A 20,714-nucleotide genomic window follows, 5' to 3' on the forward strand; every position below is an offset into this window, starting at 1 on the left:
CCATAGTTGAATATTCTTTATGTCAAAAGTCAGTGTGGGAGAAATGGACACCAATGGGGACCACTTAGTCTTTTAGAGGTGTGCATGTTCTGTGATGTTTCTTCCACTCCCATAGCTATTGGTGAACTGAAGGTGAAAAAATTAACAAAGCTTGGGGCTGGTTTCAGAGGTAGATCCCTAGAATTAGGCCACTGAAGCTGGATGGACTATTGAGTAATAAAACCCATCCCTCTTGTTGTTCTGAGGTTAGCAGTTACTTCCTGGAGAATTTCCTTTAGAGCTATTTCCTATGGAGACCAAGAGCCATGATCTCATGATGTCCTATTTCAGCTACTTTATTCCTTTTTGGAGACTCATTTTCTACTCCATGTGCCCAGGACTAAAGGTTGGGGTAGAAGACAAGGGAGAGGTGGGGTACCAGGACCCTCAATGCCCACGGAATTTCTGACAGGGACAGATGGTATCCCTTAGTCTGGCTCCTTATGATATAAACTATCACATTCATACTCCCATGCCTGGCATTCCTGCATTGGCTTATCTCATCCTCATTATCCCTGAAGGAGTCTCTCCTTTTTGAAGTTCCAAACATTACCCAGTCCTACCCCAATAACTCTGTTTTCTTTTCTTTATTTTTTTCCATTCATATTCTGCTTTTTAAAATTTTTCCATACATATTTTAATTACTTTTGTATATACTCAATTTACTGTACAGCACAATTTCCATGTTTCTCTCTACAAAGATAAAATCGATACAGGAAAACTTGGCTTTCTAAAACTGAGAATTACTCTCTGTTGAGGAGGATTTTTTACTTTATCTCATGATACCTATCTAGGTGATGAGCTCCTTTCCCCACTCTGGAAATTATTCCCTTTACAATGGATTTCGTAGAGCCCAGCTCTTGCTGTATTCTTCATTCTTAGGGATATTCCTCAAGGGCCCAGGGGCTTCAACTCTGACTAGGGGCTTGCAGCTGGATCTTACCTGATCAAACAGACTCATGCCCAGGACAGGGAGGGAAGTGTAGACCAGATTGTAGCATGTGATAAACCAGGTCTCATAAACTGTCTGGAAGAATATCAAGGAGATTTTGTAGGCTCCTATCTTCTCTACAGTCCCACCTCCACCTTCCAGGTCCAAGATAGCCACCCTCATCCCTCAACCTCCCACATTAACCTACAGCAGGAGAAACCTGACTGAGAATGTTGATCCCAGTCTCTACTTGATCCTACTTTATTAGAACCCTGGGTCCTAGGATAGAGTAAGGCCACATCACGCTTTCAAGGTGGATCTGGACCAATCCCACCATAATCTATACAGCCCCTCACTGCACAGGAAGGACCCAGAGTAATTGCTAGGGAATGCTAGCTGTACCCCTATACTCCTAAGCAGGTAAACCTATTTTTTTTTTTTTTTTTTTTGAGATGGAGTCTTGCTCTGTCACCCAGGCTGGAGTGCAGTGACGTGATCTCGGCTCACTACAACCTCTGCCTCCTGGGTTCAAGCAATTCTCAGCCTCATGAGTAGCTGAGACTACTGGCGCCCACCACCATGCCCACCTAATTTTTGTATTTTTTGTGGAGCCGGGGTTTTGCCATGTTGGCCAGGCTGGTCTCAAACTCCTGACCTCAGGCAATCCACCTGCCTCGGCCGTCCAAAGTGTTGGAATCACAGGCATGAACCACTGTGCCCAGCGTTTGGACGCTTTACTTACTTAGTGGCATTCAGTGGCTTCTGTAGCACTGCATACTTCCTAACGTTGGCAAGCATAATAAATCCAATGACCGAATTTCCCTAGTGGGACACTCCATCCTGGAGCCTAGAGAAGGCTTTTTTCTTTACTAGCCACAAGAGGTCAGCAGCAACACATATGCCTCCCACAAACCAGACTGGCTTTGCTACGGTTTGGGGAAATAAAAAACTGCTACTATTTGCTGACTGGCCTGTTTTTCCTGGAGTCTATGGCAACAAAAGTAGGACTCTCCCAAGATAATTGTTTCTGAGGTTGTTTCTCTTGGGAATCCTTGAGATGCTTCTGAAAAACTTCTCATAGGAAAAGGGACTCCTCTTAGAACATCAAAATCCAGGAGTCGCTTCTTCCTACTAAGGTGGAGGAGATTTCACGTTCTAATGTGGAATTAATTCATCAAAGTAACAATTATGTGTGTGTTGGGGTCAGGAATACAGGCAGTCTGAGTAGGGAAGGAGAAGCAAAGTGAAGCTGTATTTCTGGATATGGCTATGGGTGAACACCATAATTGGTCTAACTGGCATGACCCAGAGGTTCCTTGAGGCTTAGCCTGTTCCAAAAAGATGACTTTGGATGCTAAGAAAACTCAAGATCCAGGAATTTGTTCCCATTACATATGTTTGGAAATTCTAAGTCTCAACATCAGTGAAAATAGCATAAGGGAAAGTTTAGGCCAGGTGTGGTGGCTCACACCTGAAATCTCAGCACTCTGGGAGGCTGAGGTGGGCAGATTGCTTGAGCCCAGGAGTTCAAGACCAGTTTGGGCAACATGGTGAAACCTCATTTCTACCAAAAATACAAAAAATTAGGGTGTCGTCGTGTGCACCTGTAGTCCTAGCTACTTGGGAGGCTGAGGTAGGAGGATCATCTGAGCCCAGGAAGTTGAGGCTGCAGTGGGCCATGATCACACCACTGCACTCCAACCTGAGCAACAGAGCAAGATCCTGTCTCGACATAAATAGATACATAAATAAAAAGGAAGTTTAAAGATGGGGGTCAAGGCCAAATCAGAGCCAGGCCAGAACAGTTATGGCTTGGAAATTGAAGATTTATATAGGTTTAGGAGATGGAGTCAGCATGAGGTGAAGGGCTTCATGAATGGATGGCAGCATGTCATACATTGGTCTCTAAAGGTGAGAAAAGATCTGAGTTAGCTGAAGTGAGAGATGACTAGAGAAAAACCAGTTGACCAGAGTGGGGATTGCCACTGATCACCTACCTGTGCAGAGAACCCATTGAAGAAGGCATACCAGAAGTGCACCAGGGTGAAGGTGAAGTTCTTATAAAAGAAGTAGCTGAGAAACTTGCACATGCGATTGTAAGACCAGCAGCCATGGACCAAGAGTAGACGCTGAAGATAGAAGAACTGGGAGAAGGCGAAGTCACTGTTGAGCATGGCCTGCAGCCCCTCATGGCCACTGATGCTGACCCCAATGTGGGCAGCTGCAATAAAACCCCAGAAACTTCTCAGCCAGAGAGCTTGTATGCTGGGCTCCCAGCCTGGGAAGTGTAAAGGGAAAGCTGAGATGATGTTGTACAAACCCCTTTATTTTACATTGGGAAATGCTTTTAAGCTCAGTGCAAACTGTCACTTACTTAGTGAAGCTTTTTCTCCTTAGTGGATTGCCCCTCCATCACAAAGTGGAAAACAGCTCCCTTTTCTGCACTTGTTTGTTTTTATAGAGATAACCGTCTCCCTGTGTTGCCCAAGCTGGTCTCAAACTCCTGGACTCAGGTGATCCTCTCGCCTCAACTTCCCAAAGTGCTGGGACTACAGGCATGAGCCACTGTACTGGGCCCCTTCTGTACTTTGTTTTGGACACCACCACTCTAGAATGTGTGGCATGACCAGTACTAGAAGCTTTCCTGAATGCTCTTTGCCCCTAGTCTAGCCATCTGGGCTCTTTCCTACTGTCCAGATGCTGAGTTAAAATTTCTTGTTATCTATGGAACCCACTTACATCAATTCAAGATGCAGGATGGATGCCAATCTAATACAATATTTAATTACCTGAGTTTACCTAAGGGGCTAAAATCCAACTGTATGTGATGTACATACTTTGTTAGTGAGAAACAAGTACTTCAAGAGGCCTAAGGTAACTTCTGGATAAAGCAATTATTATATTTGATGGCAGATAAGACTGAAGTTCCTAAAAGTTTGAATTAGTCTGTGATAGTTTGCCATTTTTCTGGTATATACCAAATTCACTGATCTGGAATATGCTTGCTGCACTGCTTGATGGGATAATTCAAACCTCTAAACTCCTAAATACCCCTAGGGTCTAGAAACTGGGGAAGAGAGCAAGAATACTTCCTAGTATTAAAGCTGAAGCTGGGGCCGGGCGCAGTGGCTCATGCCTGTAATCCCAACACTTTGGGAGGCCAAGGCGGGCGGATCACAAGGTCAAGAGATCGAGACCATCCTGGCCAACATGCTGAAATCCTGTCTCTACTAAAAACTATAAAAATTAGCTGGGCGCGGGCGCGGTGGCTCAAGCCTGTAATCCCAGCACTTTGGGAGGCCGAGGCGGGTGGATCACGAGGTCAAGAGATCGAGAACATCCTGGTCAACATGGTGAAACCCCGTCTCTACTAATACAAAAAATTAGCTGGGCACGGTGGCGCGTGCCTGTAATCCCAGCTACTCAGGAGGCTGAGGCAGGAGAATTGCCTGAACCCAGGAGGCGGAGATTGCGGTGAGCCGAGATCGCGCCATTGCGCTCCAGCCTGGGTATCAAGAGCGAAACTCCGTCTCAAAAAAAAAAAAAAAAAAAAATTAGCTGGGCGTGGTGACACGCGCCTGTAGTCCATCACAGCTACTTGGGAGGCTGAGGCAGGAGAATTGCTTGAACCCAGGAGGCGGAGGTTGCAGTGAGCTAAGATCGTACCACTGCACTCCATCCTGACACCTGGCGACAGAGCGAGACTCTGTCTCAAAAAAAAAAAATGCTGAAGCTGGAATATCTGTTAGAGTTTCTTGTATAGGCAGAGAGATTGGACTATAGGACCTGTAGATTTGTCCATATCTCACAGACCTACATGTTGCTGGAGGCTGGTAGGTCAACATTCACGTGAAATTGAAACCAGTAAATTTGGCCAGGCATGGTGGCTCATGCCTGTGATCCCAGCACTTTGAGACTGAGATGGGGGAACTGTTTGAGGCCAGAAGTTTAAGACCAGCCTGGGCAAAATAGTGAGACCTCACCTCTACTAATAATTAAACTATAGCTGGACATGGTGCTGTGTGCCTATAGTCCCAGCTACTCAGGAAGCAGAGGCAGCGGGATTGCTTGAGCCCAGGAGTTCAAGGCTGCAGTGAGCTATGAACATGCCACTGCACTCCACCCTGGGTGACAGGCTGTCTCTAAACAAAACAAAACAAAAGAACAACAACCCACCCTAGTAAATTTCAGCCATTTGCTTCTACTGGTCCAAAGTGATCAGTAAGTCACCTATTCTCCTCCCAGCAAGGGAGCAGGGCAAGCTCTTGGGAACATGGACTTGGAGAAAAAAAAATCTCTGAATTGGGCATCACAGCCTACAGCCTTCAGAAAAGAAACAGACTATGACTCCTGCCCAGGGGTCCTTTCTGTGGGCCTTGATGTCATCTCAGAAAGAAGGTATGGTAGTTGCACAGCCTGTTGTTCTGTAAACGTAAGCATGTGTTCTCGTGGGAGCCATGTGTATCTGTGTGTGTGCTTACACTCATAGTGTTAAGTACATGAATCTGAATGTGTGTGCATGCCTGTGGATATGAGCTGATGCCTGAATGTGTCAATAAGTGGGAGTGCAGGCACAGAGGAGTATGAATGGAGTTGCAAAACAGTATAAATGTGTAACACATATGAGAGGCAGGAGTGTGAGCCAGCAACAGAGTACCACCTAAATCCATTTTGCTCATGGAGAAAGGAAGGGGCAAGCCCATGGCTTTAAGCTAACTGCTCCCCTCCCGTCACATGCCTTTGATCATGCTGACGTCATTGGCCCCATCCCCGATGGCCAGTATCACCACCTTCTTGTACTTCTTCATCAGCTCTACCACCTGGGCCTTCTGAAGGGGTGTCATCCGGTAACAGATCACCCCCTTGCACATGCATGCTGTTCACAGCAGTTCCAACTCCACGTTCCCTTCTAGAGCATAGGCCTGCAGCACCAGGACACAGTCACTCTTCAGATTGCCCAAAAAAGCTCTCAGAGGATGACCTTCTCAAATGGTTCCCTTTCTCTCTACACTCTCCTGTCCTTCACAAGGCAGACACAGCTGCTCCCAAGGCACTCCACCCCTAAGGGGGCTGAGCACCCAAGTCAGTTCTAGGCATCCTCCCATCTGACTCAGCCTCCAGTGGGAAACTGGGTCAGGACCTCTCGTTGGGCCAAATCAGTTGACGGGGCTATGAGGCCAAGTGACTTCTTGGGAGACCTGTTTCTGCTTGCTTCCCTCTTCCCCTAAGTGACAGGCCACATCAGTAGAGAATAATTTGGATAAGAAAGAAATACACCCTTGGCTTCTCTTTCCTTATTTACTTCTTCCTAAAGAAGCCTAGAGAAAGGAGTCTTTCAGGCAAGGGCACCTGAAGGGAAGGGGAATAGCGTGACTCATGGAATAGGAAAGGGGTCTTGAAATTTCCCTGAAGTGTGTTGGACCTAGGAAGAAGGTTCCTTGGAGGAAGAGAACAGAGTGTAGCTCCGTGTTGCCCACCAGACTGTAGCCATTGATAATCAAGCCATAGTTGCCACTGGCCACCTCCTCAGGTATTTCAAAAGGCATTTTGGGCTTCGTGATGAGGTAAATGTTTATGGGGTCTGAATCCAGGAGAGATTCGGGTTTCATCTTGTCCCTTGCTGTCCTGAAAGCCAAGAGTAGTGGTCAGAGTCTGACCTGAAGCTTCAGAATTTAGGAGGAAAATGTGTCCCTAGATGAAAGTGGGCAAAGTGGCTATAGGAACTCTGCAAAGCACCAGCCAAGACCTCAGATGTGACAGCCTTTCAAGACCTGCCACTGCCATAGGTCCCTGACCATCCACATGCTGCACTTCTCCATCCCCCATACTCCAGCTCTATTTAGCCCAAATGCTTCTCACAAAATTTTTTCAAATATTTTAGGTTTTTGTTTTTCCCACATCCATGTCTTCTCTGTTCCTTCTGGTGGTGTGGGACCCACACTAGGGGAAGAGATGAATGGGAAATTTTGGGTCCAGGGACTGGCTATGGCCAATCTCCCATCTATACGTGAGTTCTTTCCAAACAGTCTCATCATCTCTGCCTTCCACGATGAACACTTCATCCATTTCATCCTCAAATATCTTACAGGAGTAGGCAATGTTCACAGCAGTCTCTGTAGGGAAGGGGGAGCACAAGTCTCATTTTGGCTGGTGTTTATAGACAAGGACAAGATCTTCACAGTGTACAGGTGCACAGGCTCTAATACTGGGCAGGCTGCAGAGCCCATTCATCCTCATTTGCCATGGATGCAATCAAAGTGCATTTTTAATGAATCAGTGGAGATCATATTCAAACATCCACAGATGACTGTCTACCTGCACAGACTTATGGGTTGCTTATCAATAACTATGGTCATTCTGGCCTTCTCTAGAAAGTCTTATCCTATTTCTTAGAGCAATTTCAGTCTTTATCCATTTCTCCAGGCAATCAGGATGTGTTTTTTTGAACAGCATTGTGCCCATTTCTATGCTAGATTTTATGGGGGACTAAGACATGTTTAAATTCTTCCTTTACATCAAATAGTGTGGAATCTGGAATAAATTCATACTAAGAAAAAAATCAATTCCTGAATCCTGGCTACAAATGGTATCAGAATTCAGAGGAGAGATTGCAATTGTCACAGAAACTTCTTGAAGGAAGGCCTTGGAGGATGAATAAGAATTGAAGGAAAAGGGATTTTAAGTGGGTAAACAACCCAAACCAAGACCCTAGAGTAGGAACTGGTTTGTTTGGGGGCACACTTAAGATAATGGTAACATTAGGATGCAGATAAGGATGTGAAGAGCAATAGATTATCAAAATCTTGAAGGCCAGATAGAGGAGTTCGACCTTTACAACATGGAGTCACTGTAGGTCCCTGAATAGAGGAGTAACATCATAAAATTAGTATATTTGGGGAAGATTAAACTGATGGTTGTATGTTGGCTGTACTGAAATTAATAAGGGCAAGAGACAGAGAGATAAGTTCAGAGTTTGTGTAAGTACAGCCAACAGGAAGTGAGGTTGAACTTGGAGGGTAACACAGGAGGATTTTCAGACAAATTCATGGGATACAGTGAGAGAGTGACTCTATGGGACAACAGAGAGGGTACAGTCAAAGACAATTTTAAAGTTTAGCTTGTGAGTTCCTGAATGACAGGGGTCATGTCTGATTGATTCATCTGTCTTCAATGCCTAATATATCATCTGGCATAAAGCATATGCTCAGCAAATTGTATACAAGATTGAGAATAAAGGTGTCCTATAAGGACTTGATTTGACTTAGAAGATATTTATCAAAAAATGGCTAAGTGAAAAAAGGAAAGAGGTGGAAAAGAAATGGCTAAGATGGATAAGGAAGAGGATCAGTCAGTCTAGGGGTTTTACCTTGCTTATCTCCAGTTAAAACCCATAGTTTAATTTTGGCTTTGTTCAGGGTGATGATTGTCTCAAGTACTCCATCTTGTAGCTTGTCTTCTATGGCTGTGGGCCCTAACAGCTTTGAAAAGATGTATCAGTGAATGAGGAAAAAGGAAAGAGGCAGAGCATTTAGTGCTACCTAATGATTGAACTGGCACCTCAGCACTCTCTTTAGTGAGCTGGCTCTGTCCTGGTGTGAGGATCTCAGTGGTATAAAACTCAGCACATTCTGCCTTGCAACTCACACAGCTTTTCAGCCAGATTACTTAGCTTCTGTGAACAGCTTTGAGATTAGAAACACTGCTAGAAAGACAAAAATTATCACCAGCGCATTCTTTCATTATGGATTCAGAAGGTCCAGGATATACTGAATCGGCTGGGATTCCAGTATCCAGCCTCCCTGGCACAAAACTATGGAGCTCTCCTGCTGAGCCTTCCTATCCTTTCTCTCAGAGACAGCCTGCATCTGTCAATCCTCTAGGAGCTACTTTCAGAGCCCTTGCCCAATCTGCTAACTGCCAGCCCCCATCCCTAACCCAGTCTGTCCCTGGATTCCTTACTAACTATCAAGTCTTTTTCAACTTCTTCATAGACATTTGATAATCTGCTTTCCCGATTCTCCAAAGACAAGCAGGCTTCACTGTGCCTCCTGCTTCAGTCCTGGAAGAATGCTTCATCCAACTCTCAGTAGGCCACCATTAGGGTGTGAAGGACTTCACTGGCATAATCCTGGAAGACATACATGTGTGTGCACTGAGTGGGCCTGGGCAGAGTTAAGGCTGAGTTAAGGGACTGGCAGACCTACCCCACAGGCCTCATCTGCCTGCAAAATAGGGTTTAATAAATTAGTGGCATGGTTCTAGTTCCTAGCCTAAGCAGAAAGCAACTGATAGGCTTTTTCAGCAAAATGTCCCTAGGATGGGGCCAGCATAGCTGGAAGGTTGAGGGTAATTTTGAGGAGTGGAAGTTCTAGCTTTTACTTATAGTTAGGTAATTTGCTGTGTGACTCTGGGAAAAACCAAGTCTAGATTTCTTACTTGTAAATTGGGATGATTATACACCCTCTACAGACAGGATAATGATGACTATGATATGAGAATGAAGGGAATAATAAAGTAAAAAGAAGCAGTTGTTACAAAAAAAAAATCAAAGGTGTTACTAGTTTTTACAAGCATACGTTCATTTCCATTTTCCTTTCTCCTTCCTTCCACAAATATTCAATGGGCATCTTATACTGCACATACTTGTGTATTTGTCTACAGTTGGCTGGTTCAGTTGATTAGCCATAGCCGGCATGTTAACGAGGGCACTACTGAAGTGCTCTTGGGGCAAGTTAGCATCAGTTTGTTCCTTATGCACTGACATATCCTAACTAACCACAGCTAACCATCTTGCAGGAATAAACTCTTGGTCATAAGGAGGGCTGGGTGAGAATGTGAGTGGTTTAGGGGAGAATTCATATCGATCTAAGGGTGGGTTAGAAACAAATTTTGTATATAAAGGACTGCACATGAACAACAATTCTACACTATCATTGCTGTAGTGAATGGCAAACTAATTCACTTTGGCATTATAAGAGCAAAGAGAAACAGAATTTACTCTCAGTTCCCTGTGCAACTCCTGAGTGTTTGATGCTAGCTGTCAGGTGAAATTAACATAAGACAATATATGGACGGAATACTATCTCTTAAACCTCTATACTGTTGGCAGCCTAAGAAGCCCCAGAAAAGATTTCAGGAGAGTTCCTAAGAAGGAATTGATAGTGGCAGAAACTGGTTTTGCATAAGACACAGATAAAATAACTTGACAAGCTTACCAATACAATGACAGATTCATTAATCAATTCAACAAATAACTTTGTGGTATGTGTTAACATCTTTTATCCCTACTTGTCTGTTTTTTCTCTTAGTGCTGGTATGAGGCAAACTAGGGCCTGGGAGCCACATCATGCCTGCTACCTGTATGTGCATGACCTGTTTGCTGATTCCTGTCTCAGAGGATCTGGAATTCTGCTTTTGTATGAGTGGGCTGTCGGAGCTTGACTCTTAGAGATTTGCCATCAGTGGTGAAGAGACTGCAGTAGAGTCAGGCCCCACTATCAGTGTCTGTTGAAGATGGCAAGCAGGAAGCATGTCAAAAGATCTGAAACAGTTTTCTGACTTCCTTTGAGGCTAGTCTGTAGAAATGCTTTCAAAAAGGTACCTTAATTCACATGTTCTGAAAGGTTAAAAGATAAAAGACTAGCCCATAAAAAATACTATGGCCTCTGGGAACCAGTATAGGCACAAGAGCTCTGGTGTGGGACATTTCACTGACTTAAAAAACTGGAGATATAATTCATATGCCATAAATTTCACCCTTTTATACAATTCAGTGGCCTTTTAAAAGTATGTTCACAAACTTTGTGCACCCATTACTACTATCTAATTTCAGAATATTTTCATTATCCCAAGCTGAAACCCTGTATCCATTAGCATTAGCAGTCATTCCCCATTCCATTTTCCCCTAGCCCCATGACAGCTACTAATTTACTTTCTGATTCTATAGATTTGCCTTATCTGGACATTTCATATAAATGAAATCTTTGTGGCCTTTTGTGACTAGCTTCTTCACATAGCATAATGCTTTTAAGGTTAATCTATGTTGTAGCATTTATCAGTACTTCACTCCTTTTTATTGCCAAGTAACATTCCATTGTACAGATAAACCACAATTTATTCATCCAATCATCTGTTGATAGACATTAAGGTTGTTTCACTTTTTTGGCCATTATGAACAATGCTGCTTTGAACATTTGTGTAAATGGTTTTAAAAAATTTTTTAATTTTTGTGGGTATAGGTGTATTTATTTATGGGAAATATGGAATATTTTGATACTGGCATATAATGTATAATAATTGTATCAGGGTAAATGAGGTATCCATCACCTCAAGCATTTATCCTTTGTGTTACAAACAACCCAATTATACTCTTTTAGTTACTTACAAATGTACAATTAAATTATTAACTCTAGTCACCCTGTTGTGCCACCAAATACTAGATCTTATTCATTCTTTCTATTTTTTAGTACCCATTTGCCATCCACACACTTCCTCCCTCTGCCCCAGTACCCTTCCCAGTCTCTGGTAACCATCATTCTACTCTCTGTCTCCATGAGTTCAATTGTTTTAATTTTTAGCTTCCACTAAGTGAGAACATGCAAAGTTTGTCTTTCTGTGCCTGGCTTATTTCATTTATTAATAACATAATGATCTCCAGTTCTATCCATGTTGCTGCAAACACAGGATCTCATTCTTTTTTTATATATATATAACTGAATAGTACTCCTTGTGTATATGTATCACATTTTCTTTATTCATTTGTCTATTGATGGACACTTAACTGTTGTGACTATTGCTGCAATAAACATAGAAGTGACGATATCTATTCAATACACTGATTTCCTTTCTTTTGGGTATATACCTAGCAGTGGGATTTCTGGATCATATGGTAGCTCTATTTTTAGTTTTTTGAGGAAACTCCAAACTGTTCTCCATAGTGTCTGCACTTGTAGGGTCCAGCCCTACTAGGGCTGTGGGGTGGCCCCTATCACTGTGTTGAGGCACTGCATCCAAGAAATGAGACAAGACACCAAAGGACTGGATAAGAGCAGATGGGCTCAGGGGCCAACGTCACTTACAAGTGGAGACAGGCGAGGCCCCAAGCGTCCAGATGGGTCTGTATTTATTTGGTATAGGTTGGGGGGGAAGGGTAGTGAGTGAGGTCATCTTTAGGATAGTGATAGGGCCAAGACGATCACGTGAGCAATAAGGAAAGGACCCACCCCCATTAGGTCACCAAGGCAAGGAAGTTGGCAGAGTGCAGTAAGGAGGGTGCAGTGTGCAACATCTCTTATCTAGGGGCAGGCAACGTTTAAGGATTTCTATAGGAGGATGTTCTGAGGCAGCACAGTAGTAAGAGAGCTGACAGGGAATACAGTCACTGAGTCGCGATGATACTGGAGGGGTTTTAAGCCCTCGGATGTTCAAGGGATTGCCAGCCTAATGCCAGCTTTCCACAAGAACTGCATGTAAGATACTTCAACTCCCTTACAGCAGGAGTGACTCTTGCTCCAAGCCTGCCATACAGTGGGTATCTTTATGATACTAAATGCTGCTGCCTGGGCCAGCCTGCCATGTAGCACATGCCCTTTCAGGCAGGGGCATTACCGCCTGGGCCATTGATTCTTGTCCTGGTATGGCTGTTTTACCCTAGTTCATGCTATGCACCGTGTCTGCTCTTGACACTCCTCTGACTACAAACTAAGATATCATTATATAAAAGGAAATAAATGAGCAATAAGATATTCTTCAGGTATCTTAGCTCTCCTTCCTCAGTGCCCAGAAGGGGAGTTACCCACATATACTAATTCGCATTCCCAACAATAGTGTACAAAGTTTTCCTTTTATCAACATCCTAGCTAACATTTGTTATTGCTTGTCTTTTGGATAAAAAGCATTTTAACTGGGATGAGATGATATTTTACTGTAGTTTTGATTTGCATTTCTCTGATGATCAATGATGTTGAGCACCTTTTTATATGCCTGTTTGCTATTTGGATGTCTTCTTTTGAGAAATGTCTCTTCACATCTTTTGCCCACTGTTAAAATGGATTATTAGATTTTTTTTCCTATAGAGCTGTTTGAGCTCCTTTTATATTCTGGTTATTAATCCTTTGTCAGATGAGTAGTTTGCAGATATTTTCTCCCATTCTGTGGGTTGTCTCTTTACTTTGTTGATTGTTTTCTTTGCTGTGTAGAAGCTTTTAAACTTAATGTGATCCCATTTGTCAATTTTTATTTTGATTGCCCGTGCTTGTGGGGTATTAATCAAGACCTTGTTGCTCAGACCAATGTGCTGGAGAGTTTCCCCAAAGTTTTCATTTAGTAGTTATATAGTTTGAGGTTTTAGATTCAAGTCATTAACCTATTTTGATTTGATTTTTGTTTATGGTGAGACACAAGGGTCTAGTTTCATTCTTCTTAAAAAAATTTTTTTTTTTACTTAAAATAGTCAGGGTCTTGCTTTGTTGTCCAGGCTGGTCTCAAACTCCTGGGCTCAAGCAATCTTTCTGCCTTACTTCCCAAAGTGTTGGAATTATAGGCATGAGCCACTAAGCCCATCCTACTTTCATTCTTCTGCATATCAATATCATTTTCCCAGCATCATTTATTGAAGAGACTGTCTTTTCTCCAATGTATGTTCTGCACCTTTGTAGAAAATGAGTTTACTGTAGGTGTATACATTTGTTTCTGGGTTCTCTATTCTGTTCCATTGGTCTATGTGTCTGTTTTAATGCCAGTGCCATGCTGTTTTCGTTACTATCGCTCCATAGTATAATTTAAAGTCAGGAAATGTGACTCCTCCAGTTTTGTTATTTTTGCTCAGGATAGCTTTAGCTTTTTTGTTTTTTTTATGGTTCCATATACATTTTAGGATTGTTTTTCCTATTTCTGTGAAGGATGTCATTGGCATTTTGATAGGGATTGCACTGAATCTGTAGATTACTTTGGGTAGAGTATGGACATTTTAACAATATTTACTCTTCCCACCCATGAATATGGAGTATCTTTTCATTTTTAGTGTCCTCTTCAATTTATTTCATCAATGTTTTATAGTTTTCATTATAGAGATCTTTCAATTGTTTGGTAAAGTTAATTCTGAGGTATTTAATTCTCCTTGTAGCTACTGTAAATGGGATTACTTTCTTGATTTGTTTTTCAGATTGTTTGCTGTTGGCATATAGAAATGCTATTGATTTCCATATATTGAGTTTGTATCATGCAACATTATTGAATTTGTTTATCGGTTCTAATAGTTCTTTGGTGGAGTCTTTAGGTTTTTCCAAATATAAGAGCATATCAATTTCAAACAAGGATAATTTGACTTCTTCCTTTCCATTTCAGATGTTCTTTATTACTTTCTGTTGTCTGACTGCTCTAGCAGGGACTTCCAGTACTCTGTTGACTAACAGTGGTGAAACTGGCTATCCTTGTTGTGTTCCAGATCTTAGAGGAAAGGCTTTCAGTTTTTCTCCATTCAGTATGATACTAGGGACTTGGGTGTTGTGATCTAAGCCATATCTGCATTAGGAGGCATCCCAAGCCCTGGAACACTGTCATTTTTGCAGGCTTGTAGCAGCACAAGTGGTCCTGGATAAGATGGTGATCTTGGATAAAATCTGGAAGAATTCTCTGGATTACCAGGCAAAGACTCTTATTTTCTTCCCTTACTTTCTCCCAAACAAATGGAGTCTCTCTCTCTGTGCTGAACTGCCTCAAGCTGGGACACAAGCAACCCTGGGACCCCCACTGTGACTGTGCTGGGTCAAACCTGAAGCCAGCACAACTCTGGGTCTTGCCCAATGCCTGCTGTAACCACTACCTGGCTATCAACTATGTTCGCTCAAGGCCCTAGAGCTCTACAATCAGCAGGTGGTGAAGCCAGCCACTCTTGTGTTCTTCATGTCAGGGCGTTGAGTTCTCCAAGGCTCCAGGCTGGTCCAGAGATGTCATCTGGGATCCAGGACCCAGAGTCATAAACCCAAAAAATCCACCTACTGCTTTATTCTACTGCAGCTAAATTGGCATTGAAACCGCAAGACAAAAGTCTTTCCCACTTTTCCCTCTCTTTTTCCCAGGTAGAGGAGTTTCTCCCTGTGTCCACCATTATGACAGGCTTATAGGAAGTACTGCCAGGGTACTGATGATGTTCACTTAAGACCCAAAATCTCTTCAATCATCTTGTGGTAAATGCTTCCAGGCTTCGAACTCACCCTTCAGGGCAGTGGGCTACCTTCTGGCCAAGGGTAGGTCCAGAAAGACCATCTAAGAGCCAACACCTGGAACTGGAGGCACCTAGAGCCTGCTTGGTGCTCTTCCCCACTGTGGCCAAGATGGTACCTAAGCTGCAAGATAAAGTCCTTTTTATTCTTCCCTCTCCTTTTTTCAAGCAGAAGGGGTCTTTCCTTGTAGCCACCACAGCTGTGAATATGCTGAGTGACACCTGAAACCAGCACATCTCACAGTCTCACCCAAGGCCATGACATGTACTACCTGGTTAGTGCTACTGATTATTCAGAACCCTAGAGCTGTTAGGTCAGAAGGTGATAAATCCTGCCAGGACTGGGTCCCCTTCAAGGCAGTGGGTTCTCCCTGGCCCAGGGTGTGTCTAAAAATTTCACCCCAGAGCTAGGGCCTGGAATGGGGGCTTCATGACTCTGCACAGTGCCCTATCTTACTGTGGCTGAGCTGGTGTTCAAGTTGCAAAACAAAATCCTCTTTACTCTTCCCTGTGTGCTGTGCTGTGCTGTGCTGGGGAGAGGTGGCACTCCCTTAGCCGCCCAGGCTAGTGTCTCACTGGGTCTCATGCCCCTCCAAGTCCACTGGCTCTGAACCCAGTACAGCACCAGGACTTGCCTAGGAGTTGCAGTCCTTGTGGCCTTGCCAGCCTGTCAAGTTTATTTAGGACCCCAGAGCACTTTAGCCTGTGATGGTTGAAGCTTGCAGAAACTCAAGTTCTGGCTGTTGGGATAGACGATTCCCCCCGGCTAGGGCTGGTCTAAATGCTCCCTCTGTGGGCACTGGTTGTGTTTTGATTGGTATTGGCAGCACTGAGTTCCCATAATTGCTGTGCCCTTCCTCCCCCAAATTCACAGATACTCTGCACAATGTGGCCACTGCTGGGGGATGGAGAAAGGCTAATGCCAGTGATTCAAGACCGTCTTTCCTACCCTCTTCAGTGTACCTTTCAGTGATAGGAAGTTAACATCAGATACTCTGATTGCTCGCCTGTTTTTGCTTCTTTGAAGGTGCTTTTTAATGTAGATAGTTGTCAAATATAGTGTTCCTGTGGGGAAGATGATCAGTGAAGGCTTCTATTTAGCCATCTTGCTTCTGCCCCTCCACCTGTGTACACATTTTTGTATGGGTGTATATTTTTATTTCTCTAGGAAATAAACCTTGGAGTGGAATTCTAGGTTGTATGATCACTTTATGCTTAACTTTTAAAGGAAATGCCAGACTGTTTTCCAAAATGGCTGTGCTATTTTACTTTCCCATCAGCAATGTAGAGGGGTTACAATTTCTCTGCATCCTTGTCAATGCTAATTATTGTCTGGTTATCTTTTTTTCTTCAAATTTTTTATTTTAGCCATCCTAGTGGGTGTAAAGTAGATTTTGTGGGTTTGATTTGCATTTCTCTGATGACTACTGATGCTGAACAGCTCTTCATGCACTTATTGGCCATTTGTTCTTTGGTTTCTGGCTGTGTGTTAATGGAGAGTCAAGTTGAGATGGCTTAATAACATAGAATATTCTCTAATAGATTTATCAAACATTTTTGTGATCTATCTTCACTCTCATTCTGTCCCTTGTTCTCTCCCTACTCCCCCAACCCTTTGAATATACAAATTTAGGGGTGGAAACCCCAGAGTATGGATCTGGTTTTCCTTTCTTATGCCAGATGGCTGGAGCTACTCTCTCTTTTTGATACATCCCAAATCCTAGAGTGTAGAAGTAAGGTAGTGTAGGGTAAGGAAGGGAAGGTGTCTTTGGAGATTCCAATCCTGTGGACACCGAGAGAGGTATGAAACAGCTCAGGCCTGGTGTTTTCTGCTCTGTTCTTATCATGGCTGGTGGGGTAGTGCTTTTTGTAAGAACAGGTTCTATTCTTTCTTTTGCTTTTTAAAAATATACATTAAGTTCTGGGATACATGTGCAGAACATCCAGGTTTGTTACAGAGGTATACACGTGCCATGGTGGTTTGCTGCACCCATCAACCCATCATCTACATTAGGTATTTCTCCTAATGCTATCCCTCCCCTATCCACCAAGTCCCCAACAGATCTTGGTGTGTGATGTTCCCCTCCCTGTGTCCATGTGTTCTCATTGTTCAACTCCCACTTATGAATGAGAACACACGGTGTTTGGTTTTCTATTCCTGTGTTAGTTTGCTGAAAATGATGGTTTCTAGTTTCATTCATGTCCCTGTAAAGGACATAAACTCATTATTTTTTTTTTGAGACAGAGTCTTGCTCTGTCGCCAGGCTGGAGTGCAGTGGCATGATCTCAGTTCACTGCAACCTCTGCCTCCTGGGTTCAAGCAATTCTCCTGCCTCAGCTTCCCGAGTAGCTGGGACTACAGGCCCATGCCACCATGCCTGGCTAATTTTTGTAGTTTTTAGTAGAGACGGGGTTTCACCATGTTGGCCAGGATGGTCTTGATCTTTTGACCTTGTGATCCACCTGCCTTGGCCTCCCAAAGTACTGGGATTACAGGTGTGAGCCACCACATCCAGCCAAACTCATCCTTTTTTATGTGTGCATAATATTCCATGGTGTGTATGTGCCATATTTTCTTTATCCAGTATATCACTGATGGATATTTGGGTTGGTTCCAAGTTTTGCTATTGTGAATAGTGCTGCAATAAACATACATGTGCACGTGTCTTTATAGCAGAATGATCTGTAATCCTTTGGGTATATATCCAGTAACGGGATTACTGGGTCAAATGGTATTTCTGACTCTAGATACTTGAGAAATTGCCACACTGTCTTCCACAATGGTTAAACTAATTTATACTCCCACCAACAGTGTAAAAGCATTCCTATTTCTCCAAATCCTCTCCAGCATTTGTTGTTTCCTGACTTTTCAATGATCGCCATTCTAACTGGCATAAGATGGTATCTCAGTGAGGTTTTGATTTGCATTTCTCTAATGACCAGTGATGAGCTTTTTTTCATATGTTTCTTGGCCACATAAATGTCTTCTTTTGAGAAGTGTCTGTGCATATCCTTTGCCCACTTTTTGATGTTTTTTTTTTTCTTGTAAATTTGTTTAAGTTCCTTGTAGATTCTGGATATTAGCCCTTTGTCAGATGGACAGATTGAAAAATTTTCTTCCATTCCGTGGGTTGCCTGTTCACTCTGCTGATAGTTTATTTTGCTGTGCAGAAGCTCTTTAGTTTAATTAGATCGCACTTGTCCATTTTGGCTTTTGTTGCCATTGCTTTTGGTGTTTTAGTCATGAAGTCTTTGTCCTATGTCCTGAATGGTATTGCCTAGGTTTTCTTCTAGGGCTTTTATAGTTTTAGGTTGTACATTTAAGTCTTTAATCCATCTTGAGTTAATTTTTGTATAAGGCTTAAGGGAGGTGTGCAGTTTCAGCTTTCTACATATGGCTAGCCAGTTTTCCCAACACCATTTATTAAATAGGGAATCCTTTCCCCATTGCTTGTTTTTGTCAGGTTTGTCAAAGATCAGATGGTTGTAGATGCATGGTGTCATTTCTGAGGCCTCTGTTCTGTTTCATTGGTCTATATCTCTGTTTTGGTACCAGTACCGTGCTGTTTTGGTTACTGTAGACTTGTAGTATAGTTTGAAGTCAGGTAGTGTGAAGCCTCCAGCTTTGTTCTTTTTGCTTAGGATTGTCTTGTCTATACGGGCTCTTTTTTGGTTCCATATGAAATTTAAAGTAGTTTTTTTCTAATTCCATGAAGAAAGTCAATGGTAGCTTGATGGAGATAGTATTGAATCTATAATTACTCTGGGCAGTATGGCCATTTTCATGATATTGATTCTTCCTATCCATGAGCATGGAAGGTTTTTCCATTTGTTTGTGTCCTCTCTTATATCCTTGATCAGTGGTTTGTAGTTCTCCTTGAAGAGGTCCTTCACATCCCTTGTATGTTGTATTCCTAGGTATTTTATTTTCTTTGTAGCAATTGTGAATGGGAGTTCCCTCATGATTTGGCTCTCTGTTTGTCTATTATTGGTGTATAAGAATGCCCGTGATTTTTGCACATTGATTTTGTATCCTGAGACTTTGCTGAAGTTGCTTAACAGCTTAAGGAGATTTTGGGCTGAGACAATGGGGTTTTCTAAATATACAATTATGTCATCTGCAGAGACAATTTGACCTCCTCTTTTCCTATTTGAATACTGATGTGAAAATCCACAATAAAATACTGGCAAACCAAAACCAGCAGCACATCAAAAAGCTTATCCACCACGATCAAGTTGGCTTCATCCCTGGATGCAAGGTTGGTTCAACATATGCAAATAAGTAGACATAATTCATCACATAAACAGAACCAATGATAAAAACCACATGATTATCTCAATAGATGCAGAAAAGGCCTTCGAAAAAATTTAACACCCCTTCATGCTAAAAACTCTTAATAAACTAGGTATTGATGGAACATATCTCAAAATAATAACAGCTATTTTTGACAAACCCACAGCCAATATCATAAGAAATGGGCAAAAGCTGGAAGCATTCCCTTTGAAAACCAGCACAAGACAAGGATCCCCTCTCTCACCACTCCTATTCAGCATGGTATTGGAAGTTCTGGCCAGGGCAATCAGGCAAGAGAAAGAAGCAACGGGTCCTATTTTAAAGCAAACTCTAGGTCTGACCATGGAAACTCCTGAACCAAGAACCAGGGAACTATTCTGATTGTTGTTATACTCCTATGACAATCTTCATCATGCCTCTGGGGTACTGTCACACCCAACTCTTTGATATGGAAGTTGGCAATGTGGTTGGTGAAAATCCCACAAAATAAGATAATTTTATTCTTCCACCAATTAAAGGGAGACACAGACATCATTATACAGCCATATAGAAACACAATGGCCCAGGGACATATACGTGGCCACATATCCAGATACAGAGAACTACCAGCACCTTCCTCCCCCTGCAGCCTAAACACTTACATCTAAATGTTCCATGGTCACATCATTGAGGGAACTACAGGATGGATGAAGCAGTTCACAGGTGATGGTGTCTGCACCCTTGCAAAACAACATTATCCAATCTTCAGGTGTCCACACTAAAGATAAGCAAATTAAGCAAAGTAACTACATCAGTTCCTTATTATAACTTGTCTGAGCCAATGAGGGATGACAGGAGGCTATTCCCCATGACATTGTTTCTACCTTTAATGGAAGCTAAGTACTCAGTCAGTGGTCACACAGGATAAATGATGTGGTGAGGGCTGCTAAAAGTGAGAGAGGAACTTATAGAACCAGTTCTTCCATGGGTTCAATACTACCTGTGGAAGAGTCTGATGTAGAATCACATTTAGTATCTCCAAGTCCCAGACCAAGGCTCGTATCTAGTAATGCCAAAGGTGAAAAATGACCTTCTTCCTCATTAGTCTGAGGCTCGAACTAACTAAGAGAGCAAGACAGGATGAATTTCTCCTATACTGTCTGCTCCCATCTCTTATTCCATGTTCAGGCTTTATAAATTTATTCTTTGCCCTTACCTTGGCTTTGAGGGTGCTGACAAGCCACTGCTCA

The 20,714-nt window shown here is 42.7% G+C and overlaps 2 protein-coding genes across 2 annotated transcripts in view; both read right to left on the reverse strand.

Moving 5' to 3' along the window:
- RUSC2 (RUN and SH3 domain containing 2) overlaps positions 1–20,714 on the reverse strand; it is a 117,129-nt gene that overhangs the window by 93,075 nt on the left and 3,340 nt on the right. Inside the window, exon 2 of the mRNA XM_064380296.1 lies at positions 20,127–20,242. The gene's annotated coding sequence lies outside the window, so the exon portion shown is untranslated. The remainder of the gene's footprint in view (positions 1–20,126; positions 20,243–20,714) is intronic.
- Positions 4,554–20,714, reverse strand: part of LOC105724510 (phospholipid-transporting ATPase FetA-like) — a 54,586-nt gene continuing 38,425 nt past the window's right edge. The window contains 1 exon segment of the mRNA XM_064376721.1: positions 4,554–7,083. Within this exon segment, the coding sequence (XP_064232791.1) occupies positions 7,072–7,083 (12 nt within the window). The 3' untranslated portion in view covers positions 4,554–7,071.

Source organism: Aotus nancymaae, unplaced genomic scaffold (genome assembly GCF_030222135.1).
Source record: "Aotus nancymaae isolate 86718 unplaced genomic scaffold, 86718_ANA_hifiasm-v0.15.2.pri h1tg000003l, whole genome shotgun sequence".
NCBI classification, from domain to species: Eukaryota; Metazoa; Chordata; class Mammalia; order Primates; family Aotidae; genus Aotus; species Aotus nancymaae.